Source organism: Rattus norvegicus, chromosome 19 (assembly GCF_021556685.1).
Source record: "Rattus norvegicus strain SHRSP/BbbUtx chromosome 19, alternate assembly SHRSP_T2T, whole genome shotgun sequence".
Classification (NCBI taxonomy): Eukaryota; Metazoa; Chordata; class Mammalia; order Rodentia; family Muridae; genus Rattus; species Rattus norvegicus.
The window spans coordinates 57,377,847-57,396,016 of record NC_141552.1 but is presented as its reverse complement, the minus strand read 5'-3'; the positions used below and the strand labels follow the sequence as shown (position 1 = coordinate 57,396,016).

General features: G+C 43.6%; 1 protein-coding gene across 2 annotated transcripts in view; it reads right to left on the bottom strand.

Annotated features, from left to right (window-relative positions):
- The window catches only part of Vat1l (vesicle amine transport 1-like), a 169,322-nt gene that overhangs the window by 91,916 nt on the left and 59,236 nt on the right, over positions 1-18,170 (bottom strand). For both annotated transcript variants that reach the window (NM_001400980.1, XM_087594893.1), the window contains exon 4: positions 7,221-7,363. In NM_001400980.1, the coding sequence (NP_001387909.1) occupies positions 7,221-7,363 (143 nt within the window). The remainder of the gene's footprint in view (positions 1-7,220; positions 7,364-18,170) is intronic.

Sequence of the window (18,170 nt, the reverse complement as noted above, 5' to 3'; positions counted from 1 at the left end):
TAAGAGCACAGATCCTGGAATCATAGGCTTCCCCACGTGATACGGAGCACAGTACTGATACACATTAGGCTTCTCACAGGATGCCTAATGTTTGGTGCAGAGCAAACTTCTCATAGAGTGTTTAATGGAATGCTTGGGACATAGTAGTTTTCACATATGAGTATGTCAGGCACACAGTAGGTTTTTCACAGGGTACTGAGAACAATACCTGGTTCACACAGAGCAAACTTCTCTTGGTGAGGACTAGTCACAGAGCCTGGTGTACATTGGGCTTTATACAATTGCTGGGCATGATGCCCAACACACAGTAGGCTTCTTACAAGGTGCCAGGCATGGTATCTCATGCAGAGCAAGCAAGCTTCTTACATAGGCTTCTCTTGGAGTGCTAATCGTAAATGCAGATGCACTGTAGGCTTCTCAGGAAATGTATGCTACTGGTGGTTTGTGTGTACTTAATAATATTCTTTCTGGAAATCACCACTCAACCTGACTCTCTATTCTCTCCTAGAAATTTATTCTAAATAATTTCCACCAGTAGTTGAGTAAGCATCTTTTTTGGGCCAGGTACTGTGCTAAGCACCAAGATGACCAAAGGCAAGAGGGACAATCTGCTTCTTCTGAACTTACATTTCTTAGCTTCAGCCTTAACCTGTGTCTGCAGACTCACGATCCATGACCAAGCAGCAGACCCCTCCAATGGAAGCTGGGTTCTTTCCTCTGGATCTGGCCTCCTTCATCTGGCTTTTCCTCAGTTTTGCTCTCTAGTCACTCAGTCAGCAAGTGACTGCAATCCAAGTTTACTCCGTCATCCCCGGAGGCTTCCCAGTCATGCTAAAGAACATCCCAACAGTTCCCGAGCTTATGACAGCTGAAGCACAAGTTTCTTTTCCTCTCATGTTTTTCCCCACAGTCACTGGTCACCATGTTTATTTTCTTTTCTATTTCCTACGATGTGTGCGCACACGGATGAAGCCCATAGGTTAACCTGGGGCATTGTTCCTCACACTGTCTACTTCATTTCAAGAGAGGGGAGCTCCTCTCTGACCAGGAGCTTGCCAAACAGGCTACACTGACTAGCCGATGAACCCTAGGGATTGTTTCCATCTCCTCACCATTGGTATTACACGCATGTGCCATCATGTCTGCTTTTTAATGTGTGTGCTGGGGTCAAACTCAGATGTTCTCGTTCATGCAGAGAAGCAATTTATGAACTGATCTGACCCCCAATTTCTATTCTTGTCTTTTGACTCAGTCCATTCCTGGCCCCTGAGTCCCAGACTCATCTCCCATAAGAGCTCTTAACTGCCTTGAATCTGCAAAAGATTCTTCAATGTAATCCAATTTTAACTCCATCTAAGGGCTTTCAAGAGCCTCATCCATGTAGCTAAGAATGTTATCTTTAAAATTTTGGGGTTGGAGAGATGGTTTGGTGGGCAAAGGTGCCAATCATCGAGACTGACAACTTGAGTTTGAGGCCTGAGATTCACACAGTAGGAGAGACCAGACTTCCACATTCCCCTATTACTTCCATGTGTAGACCATGGCACATACCTCTCCAACCAACCAACGAACCAACCAACCAACCAATGAACCAACGAACCAACGAACCAACGAACCAACCAACCAACCAACCAACCAACCAACCAACCAACCAACCAATGAACCAACAAACCAACCAACCAATCAACCAATGAACCAACCAACCAACCAACCAATGAACCAATCAACCAACCAACCAATCAACCAATGAACCAACCAACATTTTCATGTGCAATAATTACATGTACTTACAGGTCACACAGTGATATTTTGATACACGCATATAAACCACAATAAGCACACAAATCTGAACAATTAGCATATCCACTGCCACAATCGTTAATCATTACAAGGTTGCTTAATTGGGAGCTATTTGCTCATAGCCCTGCTTGGGTGATTTCCAGAGATGGCTCACATCGTCATGACTCGGAGGCTATGGTGGGTAGCAGCTAACATCTATTATGTACCATTGCACAGGATGACTCCAATCACCGAATGACTTAAAGGGTACCCAGTGCTGGGACTGACAAGCCCTGATCAAGCCTTTTCCTGCCATCTCAGCGTCTCACACAGCCACAGCCTTCCAGTTGCATGACTTGGTTCCATAACTGAAGTGTGGGGTTGGGGTGGGGGAAACCATCCCTATTGCCTTTGGGAGAGTGACCATAAATGGTAGAAGGTTTAAACTGTAGAAGCAGGCCATGCAGGGCAAGTTGTAGTGTGTGTAGATATGTATAAGGTATTCAAACCTTCTATCCTTGCCTCCTCCCTGAAAAATAAGGACAGTGTCCACATCATCAAATTTGCAAGGACCTGAAAGCGAGCCCCCCTGTGTGCTTTTGGCTTTCATTCAGATGTTGCTTCAGTGTGTCACCTTAATGCATGTCTCTACTAAGGCTGATGCAATCACTTATTACATAAACTGTGACTACTACTTTGGAAATTTCAGGACACAAGAATGTGTGTGCCTGGGTCACTATTGTGTATGCGTACCATATTTGTAGGCATCAATAATAAAACAGTATATGAATGCATGAATATAAGGTCTTAAATGATAGTGTGCACTGTTTCTACCAAATGCTTGATTTTTAAAGGTATGTTTAAGCATTCTTATTGAGTTACAATTGATGGTAATAAAGAGAATGCATTTAAAATGTCCAGTTCACATTTCAATGAGCAGAGGTAGTCCACACCAGTGACACCAACTCAAGGTAATGGATTCTTCCTTTTGGCTCAAATGTTTCCTCAGGTCATCTTAAAAACCATAAAGAACTGGGGAAAAATGGAGCCCACAGATTGGGATGGCAAATCTGGCGCTAAGCTTCAGTCTTCTCACCTATGAAGTAGGATGCCTTTTGCAGTTGTAAAAGGTGCTTGTGGAAATGGTCATCTAGCTGAAAGGAGTCTGAGCATGGCTGCTCTTGTCTGTCTTGCCCTGTCCCAGCTCCCCTCAGGTTTGTTCTCACATCTCCTGCGGAGGTGCTTTGCACCCTCCTAGGGTGCTATGGGGCTAACTGTGCATGGGACTCAGGCCTCAAACTTCTTGGACCATTTTCATCCCCTTTTAACTCAGTTAAGAAAACCAGTGCAGAGATGAAGTCTATATCAGAGCTTCTTTTTCCCCTCTAGGCTCAGGATATGGCTCTGCTGTCAAAGTTCATGCCTCACAGCAGGAGGAGAAGAGTTAGGTTCTCAGAACCCAACTGAAATTACTGGGTATGGACAGGTTGGTAGTCCCAGTACTTGGAAGGCAGAGGGAGGACGAATCCTGAGGTTCCCCGGCAAGCCAGTCTAGTTACAATGAGCTCCAGACCAATGAGAGACCCAGCCTCAAAGGGGGGGGGTGTCAACATTCTTGAATGCTATCCTTTGACCTCCACATGTATGTGCACACATATGAGAGATCACCACCAAACATATAAAAACATGCATAGCCACACACACATATATAGCACATGCATTAAAAAAAGAACTATTTTTTTTCTCTAATTTCTTGGCTTAGCAGAAATTCCAAAGAGGCCCTCCATTGGTTGGTCTATGAGTTTTTATTGCAGGAAATTTTGTCTTAGTATTTTTTGTAGTTTGCTGTACATAGATTACTGTGTATTTGCAAGGAAAACACCAAAAGGAAATGACTCTGCACAAGGCTTTACTACATGTCAGAGAATATTTTCCCTTTCATTTTACATCCCTGTGCACAGAGAATTTGAATCAAGTTGTGATCACAGTCTTGATAGAATTTGGCATTCTGTTTTCATCCCTTAAATTCCACCACAGACATTTTTCTCTTTTTTTTTGTGACACAGCCTTCGTAATTATCGTTTTTAGGGGCTGTGTAACACATGCATGGGGTGTAGCAAAAATCACAGCACTGCTTGCCTTCTGTTGACAGCAGAGGCTGGGTCGGATTGCCGCTGCTACAGACAGGCCTATTATAATTCACTGTCAACATATGCTGAGCACTGAGGACCATGCGGAAGCAGAGCTCCACTGAGCACCTTTGTGCCTCTGGCATTGATCTTCCTCTGGATATTTCCTGCGGACGGGATTGCTTGGTAGAGGCTATAGTTCCAGTCACAGCTCCTGGCCATTTCCCATATCTCCTGGGTCCCTGCTAAAAATGAGCTCTTGGAAGCCACCTCTGAAGGCAGGTGGTAATGAGGTAGATGCCAGTCACTGTTTCCTTCCGTTCTCCTAATAATAGAAACCACCGATTCAGGCTCTGAGTGGGGACCAGGGCAGGGAGGGGTTGTGATGGAGCAGCTGTGTGGGAAGTGAGGCAGGCAGGAGTCCCCTAGCTGTGGCCTTCCATTTGTTGAGGACAGCTGTGGTGTCTTGATCGTCTGTTCTTACTGCATATCAGAACCAGACATATTTGTCTCCTTTCAGAACCCCAAGTTTCCCTAGTACCTCAGTCAAGCTGTACCCCTAATCTAAAATGCTTTTCTCCCTGGAACTTCTCATCTTTCAGCTTTGACCCAAGACTTCTACTTACATCAGTGTCACATCTGAGTTTTCCACTAGCACTCAAGATATATATCAAGAGTACAAATCAATGTATTCTTTGAATAGTTTTTTTTTGTTTTTCATCTCTTTTCTTTATTCTTTCTTCCTCCCCCACCTTTTTTTCTCTGTCTCCTTTCCCACAACTAGACTCCAGACTCCACAAGCATAGAGCCTCTCTGATTGGTTGTTGCTGGATCTCTTTGGCTCAGATAAAATACCACCTCAGACCCTAACATGTTTATTAAGTGGTAGGTAGATGAATGCAACATTATCAGTTAAGGATGATAAAGGATTATTGAAGGAACAATAACAGTTAATATTCTAGACCACAGCTTGAGAAATTGGGCAAAGAGAGGTCTTTGAGGGTGTCTGTTATCTCTACATCTCTGAGAAACAGGCTGGACTTCTAATATTTAGCTTTAAATAAAAGCTCCCTTTTTACATTCTACTTGAGATAGTGGGACATCCTTACATTGCTATAACTCTGTGTTTGTGTGTGTGAGTGTGCATGTGCACGTGTGTACCCTTATGTGTGCTTACATGTAGAAGCCAGAGACTGACACTGAATAGCAGCTTCAGTTTTTCCCCACCTTAAGTTTTAGACAGGCTCTCCCTATGCAGTTCTTGATAGACTGGAACCCACTCTGTAGACCCGGCCAGTCTTGAACTCACAGAGGTTGTCTCTGCCTCCCAAGTTCTAAGACTAAAGATGTACACCACCATGCCTGACTTTATTTTAGTTTTTGAGACTGGGTCTCTCATTAACCTTGAGTTATACTCGACTAGGCTGGCTGGCCACCAAGCCCCAGGGATCCTCCTTTCTCTGCCTATCTAGTGTTGGAATTACAGTTATATGCTACTGTGCATGGCTCTTTTACATGGGTCTAGGGATTGAACTCAGGGTCCTCATGCTTGTCTAACTAGCATGTTAAAGACTTAGGGATATCCTTATCCAACAGCTCTAAAGCCTTTACTCATGAGAAAAATCTCATTTCTAAAAATAGTCACCAGAAAAAGTTTTCTAAAAAATATTCCACTTAAAAAAATACAAAAAAACAAATCTAGTCTGAATTTCTGCTTGAACAACCATCTTTATCCCTCTTCCTCTTCATTTGTGATTTGTAAAGAAAAAAAGTTCCTTTCTCATGCTGGCCGGGTGACTAATTACATCTCAGCTTTGTAATTTAGTGTTAGACTATGAAAAGAGAAAAATAATAGCTCTTGGCCACTACCGATTCTTCCTGAAGCTCTCAGTTAGAAATGCAGAGACCTGGGCTGGAGAGATGGCTCAGAGGTTAAGAGCACTGGCTGCTCTTCCAGAGGTCCTGAGTTCAAATCCCAGCAACCACATGGTGGCTCACAACCATCTGTAATGGGATCCGATGCCCTCTTCTGGTGTGTCTGAAGACAGCTACAGTGTACTCATTAAATAAATCTTTAAAAAAAAAAAAAAAGAAATGCAGAGACCTTGGGTAGCAGCCAAGTGACACACCCATGCCATCTACAGACATGCTGTCACCTGGACTCTCCGTGCAAATCCCTTGTAGACACACATGACCATAATCAATAGCTTCCGGATTACAGGTACACCATAATTAGAGTATATAGTCAGATAACCCTGGGCTTACATCATGTTGAGTTTTGTTGTTGCTTGTCCTTGACCTTTGAACCTTTAAACTCATAGCTCAGTGTGTACATAGGTTCTTACATAGGTACTTCTATCTCTAAAACACTCTCTTCCAGGCTCCCCTCTTCCTAAAGGTAACTACAGCTCAGGTTCAACTCTTTAGAAAATCACCCTTTCTACAGGGAAAGCATGAGTTCACAAGCCAGAGGGCGTGGTATGAACCCCACTGCTCGCCATTCCATGAAGGCCAGTTACTATTGCCTACTTATTAGTATATGATTAGGTAACAGTTTTCAGTTTGCTCCCAGAAAAGTGTGCCCAAAGATCTGAACATTAGCATCAAATTTGGGCAGCATCTGTTTATCTATCCCAGGACTGACTAATAAAAGCCTCCCATGCATGGTCTATTGCTATTTTCCCATCTTCTAGGTAGAACCAAAAGATCAGAAGACCCAGGACAATGATAGAACCAAAATATAAAGAGCCTGGGTACCAGAATCTTCTTACAGATGAGCATCTATTTTGAGCTTTTTATGTGAATGAATGAGAATTAAATTTGCATGTGTCAAGACAGTGTAGCAGCGGGGAGCGAACACTAACACATTAATTCTGCGAGTTGTAGGACTGGCTTCTTCCTTGGGGATAATAGCAGGGAGTTTGAGAGTACTTGACTAGCTAACACCTGTGAAGCATCATGCTAAGAGCAAGCATTAAGCGTTCACTATATGTTTACTAGCATCACCACCACTAGTCATCTTTTAAAGATTTATTTTTATCTTATGTACATGAATGTTTATCCAAATGCATGTATGTGCAGCACATGAACACAGTGCCCAAGGAAGACAGGAATGGGCATCAGATACCCTGGACCTAGAGTCATGGCAGTTGTGAGTGTCCGTGAGGTGCTAAGCACTGTTCTGCAAGAACAGCAAATGCTCCTGTCACCCTCTCTCCAGCTCCACTATTATTCATCTTTTAAATGAATGCTAAAGATCATCAAGAGACGAGCAGGGGGCTAGCCCAGTGCTCTACACAGTCACCCTCTTACCTCTTTACTTCTTGCACGTAGTCAGCATTCCTGTCAAAGAGGTGGGTCACAGAATCTTTGATGGCCTCATGCTTGAAAGTAGAGGCTGTTCCAAAGACGGTCACATTGGGGACGGTGGAACACAGCTGAGCCACAGCTTGACCCTGGAAATGACACACAGTATCCACATCACACTTGAACATCCCCATTCTGAGAGAAGAATTACATAACGTGGGTCAAGAACCCGGCATAAAACACGACACTTAAAGACACAGTAAATCTTAATTATCTAAGAGCCAGTCTTGCTGGGCAGAAAGTAGAATTTCTCAACTTTGGTATAGTTGACGCTTTTAAAGCTTGGATTTATGTTTTTCAGTTAGGGGTAGAGGATATTTATCAGCACCCTTGGCCTCTACCTTCTTGAGGTAATGGACATTTCCAGATTGACTGTGACAGCCAAGTATGTGTTCAGACATTGCACCACGTATCCTGAAGGACAGAACCTTGGCTTCCTTGGCAACAACTTGTGTGGGGGGAAAAGTCAAGAGGAGCCAGAGAACTCTCAACTATTATTTAACCCCGCTGAGCTGAATCTCAGCAGAAACGCTACCTGTTCCACAGCAACCTTGGAGAACGTCTTAACTTTGGCTCTAAGAAGCAGATTCTGAGCAAACACCTGAATATAAATGTTTTATTTGTAAGATAATTTTAGACACTAACAGGATTAGACCCAAACATGGAGTCAGCAAAGGGCACATCCTACAAGTGCATGGCTTACAAAACCAAGGACCAGAGTTTAACTCTCCAGAATTTACATTCAGAAAAAGGGGTGGGAGGGGGACGAAGAAAAGAAAGAAAAGCAAACAGTTGGTCACGGTGGAACATACTTGTAGCCTTAGTGCCGGGGGAGGGAGAGACAGGAGAGTTCATAGGGCTTGCTGGGCAGCCATCCTACCCAACTGAACGTGTTTCAGGCAAATGAGAGACACTTTTTCAAAAGAAATGTGGATGGCAAACTGAAGAACAATATGTAAGATTGTTCTCGGGACCTTCCACAAAGAACACACATGTGCACATGAGCCTATGCACACACACACACAAGTATAAATATGCACACATTCCCCCTACATATAAAAAGACCCCAAAAGAAAACTGTATGATTTAACCCAATGGCTCAGTTCAACAGGATATAACACTTGAGAGAAACAAAATCCCCCAAAGAAAGAGGTAGCAAATTAGTATCTGCCGTGGACACCCAGAGGTCAGTCTCTGACACTTCTATGATAAGGGGCACACCCAACCAATTTCCATCTAGTACTGATGAGCAACTGCTTCTGTAGGAGTAATTCTTGACATATCTGGTGTGTCCTCATGAGGCAAATGAGTTCTATGGCTAGACCGAGGCACCCAGCAAGGCATAGTCCGCATGTTGTGTGTGGAGCAGATATGGCCGACTGACACTGTTCCATAGGGAGGGGTTAAATGAGATCTTATACTACACTGAAGACCTGGGACAAAATGTAATTCTGACTAGATACTCAATCTTAATCATCTATCCCCCCCTGGGAGCTTATTATATCCAGGGCTAAAGACGGCCAGTCAAATAAAAAGGTCAACATGGACTTTAAATGGCAAATGGTCTAGGAGGGGATTACAAATGCAGTTAAGAGCTGGGTGATTTGTGTCTTCTTTACCAATACAGTCAACATTTAAGACATTGAACAAAATTATGTGAGCATGTGCATCTTGAAACTTTCAAGTAAAACCCAATTTTCTGGTAATTAAGATGTATTTATATAAAAAAATAAGCTGCTATTGTTCTCCAGCATCCCATTTACCATTTGAAAGAGGGAGATTTTTTTTTCTACCAGTCATCTGCCACTACCATTTCTGCCTATCATCTTATTTTCATGTCCTCGTGTTGGTAGATAACTCGAGTTGGCAGGTCAATTTACAGAAATGTTATCTTACCACCTTTCCCAATTAAAGGCAAGATGGAGAGATCCGTAGAATGTCAGAGTTGGAATATCACCCCATGTCTCCTCCCCAACACCACCTTATAGGCGAGAGAAAGGTCCAGGTCTCTCAGTTTTTTAGAGGCATGGCTGGGACTCAAATCAAAGGCTTCCCAACTGCAGTCATTTCCATTTTCTGTTCTTCTAGACTTATTTTGACATTTTAAGCTAAACAATTTTAAGCTGCTGCTTACAATAGACATGGCATGATCCCTGGAAGGTCAACATTTCAGAACATGGACATCAACCTAAGATTCTACACAGGGCACAGTTATTTATTTAATGTTTTGTCCCAGATTTCATAGGACAACCAGGGCTCTGTCTTCTAAGTGAGCATAAATATAATCAGCCATACAGTAACCCCTTCAAGTTCACTGACCTCATTCAGCCTTGGTTACATCTCTGACGTGATATGGCTTGAGCACACTCTGACAGTGATGGGAGAGGTTACAATTAACTTTATCATCCCCGCATCCCCTTCTACCCTCTGTCTTTGGGCAAATGTGACATTTATTCATTCAGCTGTTTTCCAAATCCCTATTGTTTAGTTCAATGCTATTGATATCTGTCTCCATCTGATGAATTCCCCCAGACAACACATCAAATTCATCTGACCCAAAACACAAGTCGTCACCACCTTGAAGATGGAATTCAAATCTTTAAATCAGGTTGTGAGGAATGCTGCAAGGCTGACATGATACACTGGGTGGCTCTCATGATAGAAGCTTCTGTTCTCGCACGTTTGTAACTCCTTCCAAATCAAGACGTTGACTCTTCCCTTAGGTTATATGAGGGGGATTTCTGTCCCAGGCTGCATTCCTTGGCCTGCAGATAGCTACCTACTGCCTCTGTCTCTTCACTTCATTTTCCCTCTGTGCCAGTTTCTTGTGTACAAAACTTCCCCTCTTCTGAGGATGCCACTACCTTGGGTGAGGGACCATTGTAAGGATCACACTTTAATCTGATGGCTACTTCTGTAAAAATCCTGCCATGATTTGAATTAAAAATCTGGCAAAGGTGTGAGTGTTCATGGCTTGTTTCCAAGACTGCAGTGTGCTTGAGAGACGGTATCACCCTGAAGGTGAAGCTATGGGGGAGTGTTCATGTCATTGTCAGTAATGGTGGCCTTTGAAGGGGATGTTGGGACTCTGGGTTTCCATCTTTCTTTTTCATGACTGATTATGGTAAAGACAGTTTTATTCTACCACGTGCTCCCACCATGATATTTTAGTTCAAAACAGTCCTAAAATGGCAGAGTCATAATATTAGGGGACTAGGGCTGTACCCGAGATCCATTGACTAAAATCAACAAACAGGCATGAGTCTATATAATGTAATGTGCATATTATAAATAAAATAATATGTGTATATAGCATATATTTTTTCATCTTTATTAACTTGGGTGTTTCTTATTTACATTTTGATTGTTTTTCCCTTTCCCTGTTCCTGGGCCAACATCCCCCTAGCCCCTCCCCCTCCCCTTCTATAAGAGCGTCTCCCTCCCCATCCTCCCCCCATTACCGCCCTCCCCCCAATAATCATGTTCACTGGTGTTTCAGTCTTAGCAGGACCAAGGGCTTCCCCTTCTACTGGTGCCCTTACTAGGCTATTCATTGGTATATAGCATGTATTACATGTATGGAACTACATAGTTAGAATACTGTATAATTAGATATTGATAATAAATATAATGCTGTATACATAAACACATATGCATATAATAATACATAATATAGAACGTTTAAGGGCTGGAGAGATGGTTCAGCAGGTAAGAGTGTATCTTGGCCTCCTCTTCTTGCCTTCTTGGGCACTCTTATGCACATGCATGACAGACAGACAGACAGACACACACACACACACACACACAAGTCCAATCTTAAAAGCATAAAATAGAATATTTAATTAGTGATAGATAATCAAGATTCTTTTAATAATATCTGTAAACTGTGTAAATGTGCATATGGTATGGCATTATGTAAGTAAGAATGACTGGAAAGCGGAACTTGAGCTGCTGGTAGCCGTTTAGCACCCCATCAACTCGCTGAGATGATTAGAGACCCCTATACGATCTCAATGATTTTCTTAAAGGTAAATACTGCTCCGCGTTCAGTAGTTAAGCATTTTCCCTCACAGTTATAGGAAAGCTGTCCTCTGCTTTCTCTCGCTCCCCAGGTAATGCAAGATCAGCAGCTCATTCATTCTTCATTCCCCCAGCTAGCTGAGGAGTCGCAGGGACTCAATAAACATTTGTGGGAAATAGAATGACTTCCCAATAAAAAAGATTTTGCAATTTGCCTGCAGACCCGCGGCATTAAATGAACAAGACAATCCATGTTCCTGGCAGCAGCAATAAGCGGAGTTGTGCACATGCCTGTTTTAATTGACTCCCCTTCTCTCTTAGGGACATGAGCACTGTGCTCCAAGCACCTCTGTCCTTCTCTGTGGCTAACAATGCAACAGTGATAGCAGTTGCGCTTCCCTTTGTCCCTCCATGAGCCAGGCACAAAAGGCTTTGTTAAATCTTTAAACCTCTCTAAAGCAATTTTTGTTTCCTATTTAAGCCTCAAAATGGGCATTCAGAGGGATGGGCCTGTGAATGAGAAAGCCATGTGTCTGGACTCTACGGTTACCCACTCTGCTGTTAGTTTTTCCATCTGTCTATCTGATCATGTAGGCTGCTGACCCAAGACCTGACCTTTCAGCAGTTACATATGTGTTCGACTGCATTCCTAATTATCCTCAGATGCATACAGCCCTTGCCTGAGTTACCAATTAAATAAACCTAGCTGGGATTCTTGGAGATACTGTAGTCTTGGCCTCAATCTCAAAGGTTTCACTGGTCTGCTCTATAGAATGGGGCCTCAGGGTATAGGGGTGAACAGGTTTCTATGTCTATTTCCATCATTCCACCGTCACAAGGTTACTGGAGCCTCCCAACATACCCCAAAACAGAGAGAAGAGGAAATCCACGGACAATCATGAGGAAATGTTTCAGGTCTCCATGACTCTGAATAACAAACAAAAGGGCAATGCAAGGCAAGATCCTGCCACAGAAAAGCCAGGAGCAGTAAACAAGTGGTTAGAGGAGCAGTAGGATTACTAGCCTTTGGTGTGGTCCATACTGGATGCTGACTAAGCAACAGCCTTTAGCTATAGTTTTGGTGATGGGAAGAAATTCAGTAGGATTCTAAAAACCGAGCATTGAAACCACGATCTCATCAGAGCACCGAGATCCAGGATCAGCACCAGAGACTCAACCATACAAAACACATGAATGGGTAGCTCACAGGAGACTCTCTAATGCAGATATCATCAATCTTCCCAGTCTTGCTTCTGACCATGGAGTTCACTAGAATTCTGGCTTTGATTCTAGGGAAAAATACCCACTTCTTATCAAGGGTTACCCTATCGCTCACCATAGGATCTTTGGTTACACAGTCACTATTCCTCGGAATCCTCTTCCCTGTCATTAGTCAGGATGATTCCACATCATCATTTATAGCTCAGTGCCCCATGTCTTTAACTCATTGAATCCTTCAGATGTACCTGTAATGGCTGTCTGCTGGCTCCTTTGCGAGAGGTCCCTGAATTGCAAAGCCCAGTTGCACATGGCTATTCTCATCTTGGATTATGTATTTTAATGGAGGAAAGAGCAGAGTCAATGTACCATTAAAAGTCCAGTGACATTCCTAAACCAGTTCCAAGGAAAGTCATGGTTTAAAACCCAATGGTATACTATGCTTTTGTAAGGACTCAGAGAATAAGAGGTGTGCATTAAGGAGGAATATATGTGCATTGGAGGAGACTAGATAGCGAACAAAGAAGGAGACCCCTCCCCGCATGTTATGTGCCCTTAATGAAATGCGTCATGTGACTGGGGGCAAGTTAATCTCTTGGTGTCACAGTTTTACTGTTTTGAAAATGGGAACTTAGGGGGCTGGACAGATGGCTCAGCAATTAAGAGTGCAGGCTGCGTACTCATGAGGAGGTTGGAACTCAGCGTGCAAATCACAAGCCAGGTGTTCAAGACATTCCTATACGCCCGGTTCTATAAGGGGTGGAGACAGGAGTTACTGGCTTTCATCCAGTCCAAGAAAACAGGCACAGGTTGAGTGAGAGACCAGGCATCAAAGGAGTAAGTGAAGACTAATAGAGAATATCCACCTGTTACCTCCTTCTGACCTTGTCATAGGCACACTAACCTATGCATATGCACAGAGGTGGATATACAGGGACACAGACACACATTAATTAACCCATCAATCAATTTATAATGGATGGCTTTCAAGGTTGTTCCAGCTTAAGATTTTTGCTCACACTAACTTATTCTTCATCGGAACCCCAGAAAGTCTATCTGAAGACATTTCTTTGAGACAGTGAGAGCCAAACTAGACCTGAGGGCACAAGCTATTCATCCCAGCTACTTGAGAAGTAGGGGCAAGGAGAATACAAGTTCAAGGCCCACCTAGGATACAGAATGAGTTCAAGGCCAAGCATGCTGGCAGCCTTGAGTCTAGTCCCTGAAACTATTGAACTATTGAAAAATAAAGCAGAGAGGGAGAAAACAGGAAAGGAAGTTTCTATCAGCGTCATAACCACTTCTGAGTTCGCTTCAAAAATAGACTTCAGCTTAGCTGCTCCTAAAGGTTGTTTTAACTTTTAAACAGCTTATGGAAACCACAGGCCATTAATGTGGTCAGAGAATAGGAAAATAAACTTAGCATAATGAACCTGTGTGTGCACCAAGAAAATGCATAGAGGAAATGGAGAGGAAAGATTTATTCCAAAGACTCAGAGGCTGGTGTTTTCCATTCTCATCAATACACAGAGGCACAGTCTTGCAAAGGTACTACCTGGGCCTCTGGGCATTCGCACTTTCCTTAAACCTTTCTTGTATGACAATATAAACTCTTATGTTGGGGACTTCACAATTGATGGCTGCCCTTTGCCTGTTCAACAATTCAGTCCGTTCCATTCTGGGAAGAACATGATCTATTCAAACCTCATCTTGGGGACTGCTCTCTGTGACCCACCACTAAAATCAGCAAAGTGTATTCTGTGGGTCCACCCACTGCTCTCTAAAGATTCGTCCGTCTTTCTTTTCCTTTGGTGTGTTCTTGCAAAGCTGTTGACCTAAACATGACACTAATTGTAGCAGGCAGGTGCTGAGAATTTCAATGCCAAGAAGTATGTGGATAAGGTGAAGGAGAGGGAGAAAAGTCAAGAATGATTTTTTAACCACTCAGGATATGAGTTTGGATCTATTGTAGAATGCTGATTTTGGAGTGCATCAGCCATTACCGGCTTCATCAGAGCAGCTGTGGCTAAAACCGACCATCAGGATTGAGCCTGTTCATGTTCCTTTGTAGAGGGAGGGGACCAGGGACATGGCTCAGCTCTTATTTGATATTCCACCACTCCCTTCCACACCCATTGCCATGTAATTCTTACCTGGGTGCATATGGTCTTGTTAAGTGGCAGAGAATATAGAAGTTGGAAGGCTAGTTGGAGGGGGAGGGATGGGGCTTCGTTTGTACTGTATCTTAGTTTGGGTCACTATTGCTCTAATGCAACCCAGTGACCAAGAACAAGTTGGGGAGGAAAGGGTTTATTTGGATTACATTTCCACATCTCTAAATCCATCACTGAAAGAAGTCAGGGCAGGAACTCAAACAAGGGTGGGGGGACCTGGAGGCAGGAGCTGATGCAGAGACCACGCAGGGGTCACTTACTGGCTTGCTTCTCAATGGCTTGCTCAGCTTGCTTGCTTATAGAACTCTGGACCACCCACCCAGGGGTTTCCCCACTCATAATGGTCTGGCCCTCTCCCATCAATCACTAGGAAAATTCCCTACAGGCTTGCCAATAGTCCTATCTTATGGAAGCACTTTCTCAATTGAGAAATGGAATCCTTCCTCTCTGATAACTTCACCTGGCATCAAGTTGATATAAACTAGCCAGCAACTAGTACCACCCACTCTCCTTTTTAGGGGTCTCTTGAAATGCAGATTCCCATTGCTTCTCTGCCTTTTGGGTGAGGTCAGTTGAAATGCAGATTCCCAGGCTCCACGCAGACCTTTGGTAGGAGAACGGTCCAGATAGGGAGTTGCAGTCCGAGTTTAACAAGTCTTCTTGTTGAGTCAAATGCACACAACTCTGGATGCAGGTAATCCTAAGTAGCTGTCATCTGCTCTATGGGATGTAGGTAAGAGGTCCACCCAACAGACCTGAATGGCAGGATTCTGTTCAAAACCCAAATAGAAGTTGGTTCTTAGTATATCCTTTCTATGTTCCCTCGGGATTCTGATGTGCAGCGGTGCTGATCTACTTCTTCATGATGGCTCCCCACCTCTAATGTCTTCCATCATGACCCTGTCATGCTCCATTTCTTCTTTGTCTAAGTGAGGTTGACATCACAGCCACAGACAGGCCCAGTGTGTGGGATCCTGTCAGTCAAGAAAAACTGATGTAGGCTTCTATGACTCAGACACAGAAAGAGGAAATAGGTCCTTAGCACCAAGAGCAGGGCCCGAAGCTCTCAACCCTTTGGTAGCCTGACCTCTGAGCTACTTGGGTTGGAGCCACAGAAACTGTACATTGAGTTTCCCAAGAGCTCTGACTCATGGTCCAATTAGAAATGTAACTGTCCTGTAGCTATTTTCTCTGAATGTCTCCCTCCTGAAAAGGCCTTGCAAGCCTCAGGAACGGGAATGGAGTAAGTATACACTTTTCTTCAGCCAGAGTGCTTTGAGCTCCCCTCTGAGGCACGAGGCTAAAGGGTAAGGGGGGAGGAGGAAGCTCGCAGCCTGCTGTGCACCATCCAGGCTTTTATGTGTTCTATAACATCAATTCTCTCCACCTTCATCAAGAATTCCACTGTGCACATACCAACTACCCCTCCTCATGGGGATGAAAGAACTGAAGCAGAGAGAAGTCAGGGAACCACCACACTAGGTCTCAGAGCTACAGCCACAGGCAAGATCCGAACCACCTTTGTCTTCTTTGTCTGCTAGGCTGCTATGAGATAGCAGTGGGTATGTGAGCTATAGTAGGCTACAATGGGGAGAGAGAGAGAGAGAGAGAGAAAGAGAGAGAGAGAGAGAGAGAGAGAGACAGAGAGACAGAGAGAGACAGAGACAGAGAGAGACAGAGACAGAGAGACAGACAGAGAGACAGAGACAGAGAGGAGAGAGAGACAGACAGAAACTCTTAACAGGCTAGTTATTTTTCATCAAGCATTGTGACAGATGCTTGCTGCCATCTCATGCTTCTGCCCAACCTGTCCTTGGTCCCCACCATGTACACAGGCTCAGAGAAGACAACTGCACAGCTTCAAGGTAGTTCTGGACATGATGGGATTTACCCCATTCCCCTGTAGTGCCAAGGGCAAGCTCTTGGTTCTTTGCTACTGACCTTCAAGGAGACAATAGGTGGCTTGGCAAGGTGAAGCACCCACTCTTCGGACAGAAAAAGACCAGGGGTGGGGGAGACAAGAGAGGTAAAAGGGAGGGTACCTATGATCAAACTACCATATATACCTGTATGGTTATATCAACCCAAAATCCAGTGATTTGTACAATGAGTATATATTCATGACAATAATAGGGGCTACTGTGGTTCAGTTGCTAGAGTACTTTCCTAGCATGCATGAAAGCTTGGGTATAATACCCAGCACTGCTTAAAACTAGAATTGTGGCACAGGTCTTCAATTCTATCACTCAAAAGGTAGATGGAGAAAAATCATGAGCTCAAGACTAGTCTTTGTTTACTAGCTAGCTTCAGGCCAGTCTGGGTTACATAAGACTCTGTATCAAAAAAATATGATAAGGGCAGGATGTGTTGATGCATGCCTTTAATTCCAACACTTGAAAGTCAGAGGCACGCAGGTCTGTGTGAGTTTACAGGCCAGCCTGGTCTACATAGCAAATTTCAGGCTAGTCGGGGTGATAAGTGAGACCCTTTCTCAGAAAAGAAAATATATTATGATAAGTTTTGAAAAAGATAGAAGGGAGATGGTCATAAACCCCTACTCCTAGTTGAGGATCTTTTGACAGTTGATGGTTTCTTGGGGTGGGAGAGTCAGGATTTTTTTCTTTTTAAGTATGGTACCTGGTAGGTTGACCACACTCCATTGGAAAGCCCCACATCTGAGAGTTTATGGGCAACACAATTAGACTCAGTGAGTTAAATTAAAAATCAAAAAGGAGCTGAATATGATCAAAATATATTGTATGAATGCATGTATGAAATTCTTAGAATTGATGGAAATATTTTAAGGCATTTTTTGTTTGTTTGTTTGTTTGTTTTAAATGAAGCTCCTGGCTCCAATTCCTGGTTTCTTTCTGGACTCCCAATCCCTGGCTGACACCTGGACTCTCACTGCCTGATTGAATATAGGTACATGGAGGCGAGCTAAACCTCAGAACTCCTTTTCAGACCAGGGATGGTAATGACTAACTCATAGGCTCTAATGTGGTTCAAAGGAGGTAACTTCTTTTATGCTGTGATTTACACAGGGTCAGACCCGAGCAGGTGTCTCAAAAAGCGTCGTTATGAAGCACTTTCTTGCGTCTGAGACCAAATTCCTTGAAAGCAGCTTAAAGAAGGGTAGATGTATTTTACTTCTTACTCTCAGCGACTACAGTCCTACACGGTGACGGCTGCATGCCAGCTGAACAGGCCTATTTGTAGTGGCAGGGGCATGTAGCAGCAGGCTTCCCATGATGCTAGACGAGGACTGGAAACAGCATGGAAGGTATGACCGTGATCTAATATTTGCCAGCCTGTTCCCAGCGACCCACCTCCACCAGCTATGTGCTCTGTTCCAAATGTTTCACAACCTCCTGAAACAGGGTCATTAGCCGGGATCCAAGGGTTCAATGCAAAAGCCAGTGAAGTACTTTTCATGTTCAAACCACAGCTACTGTCCCCTCCCCCCTGCCTTCCCAAACCATTG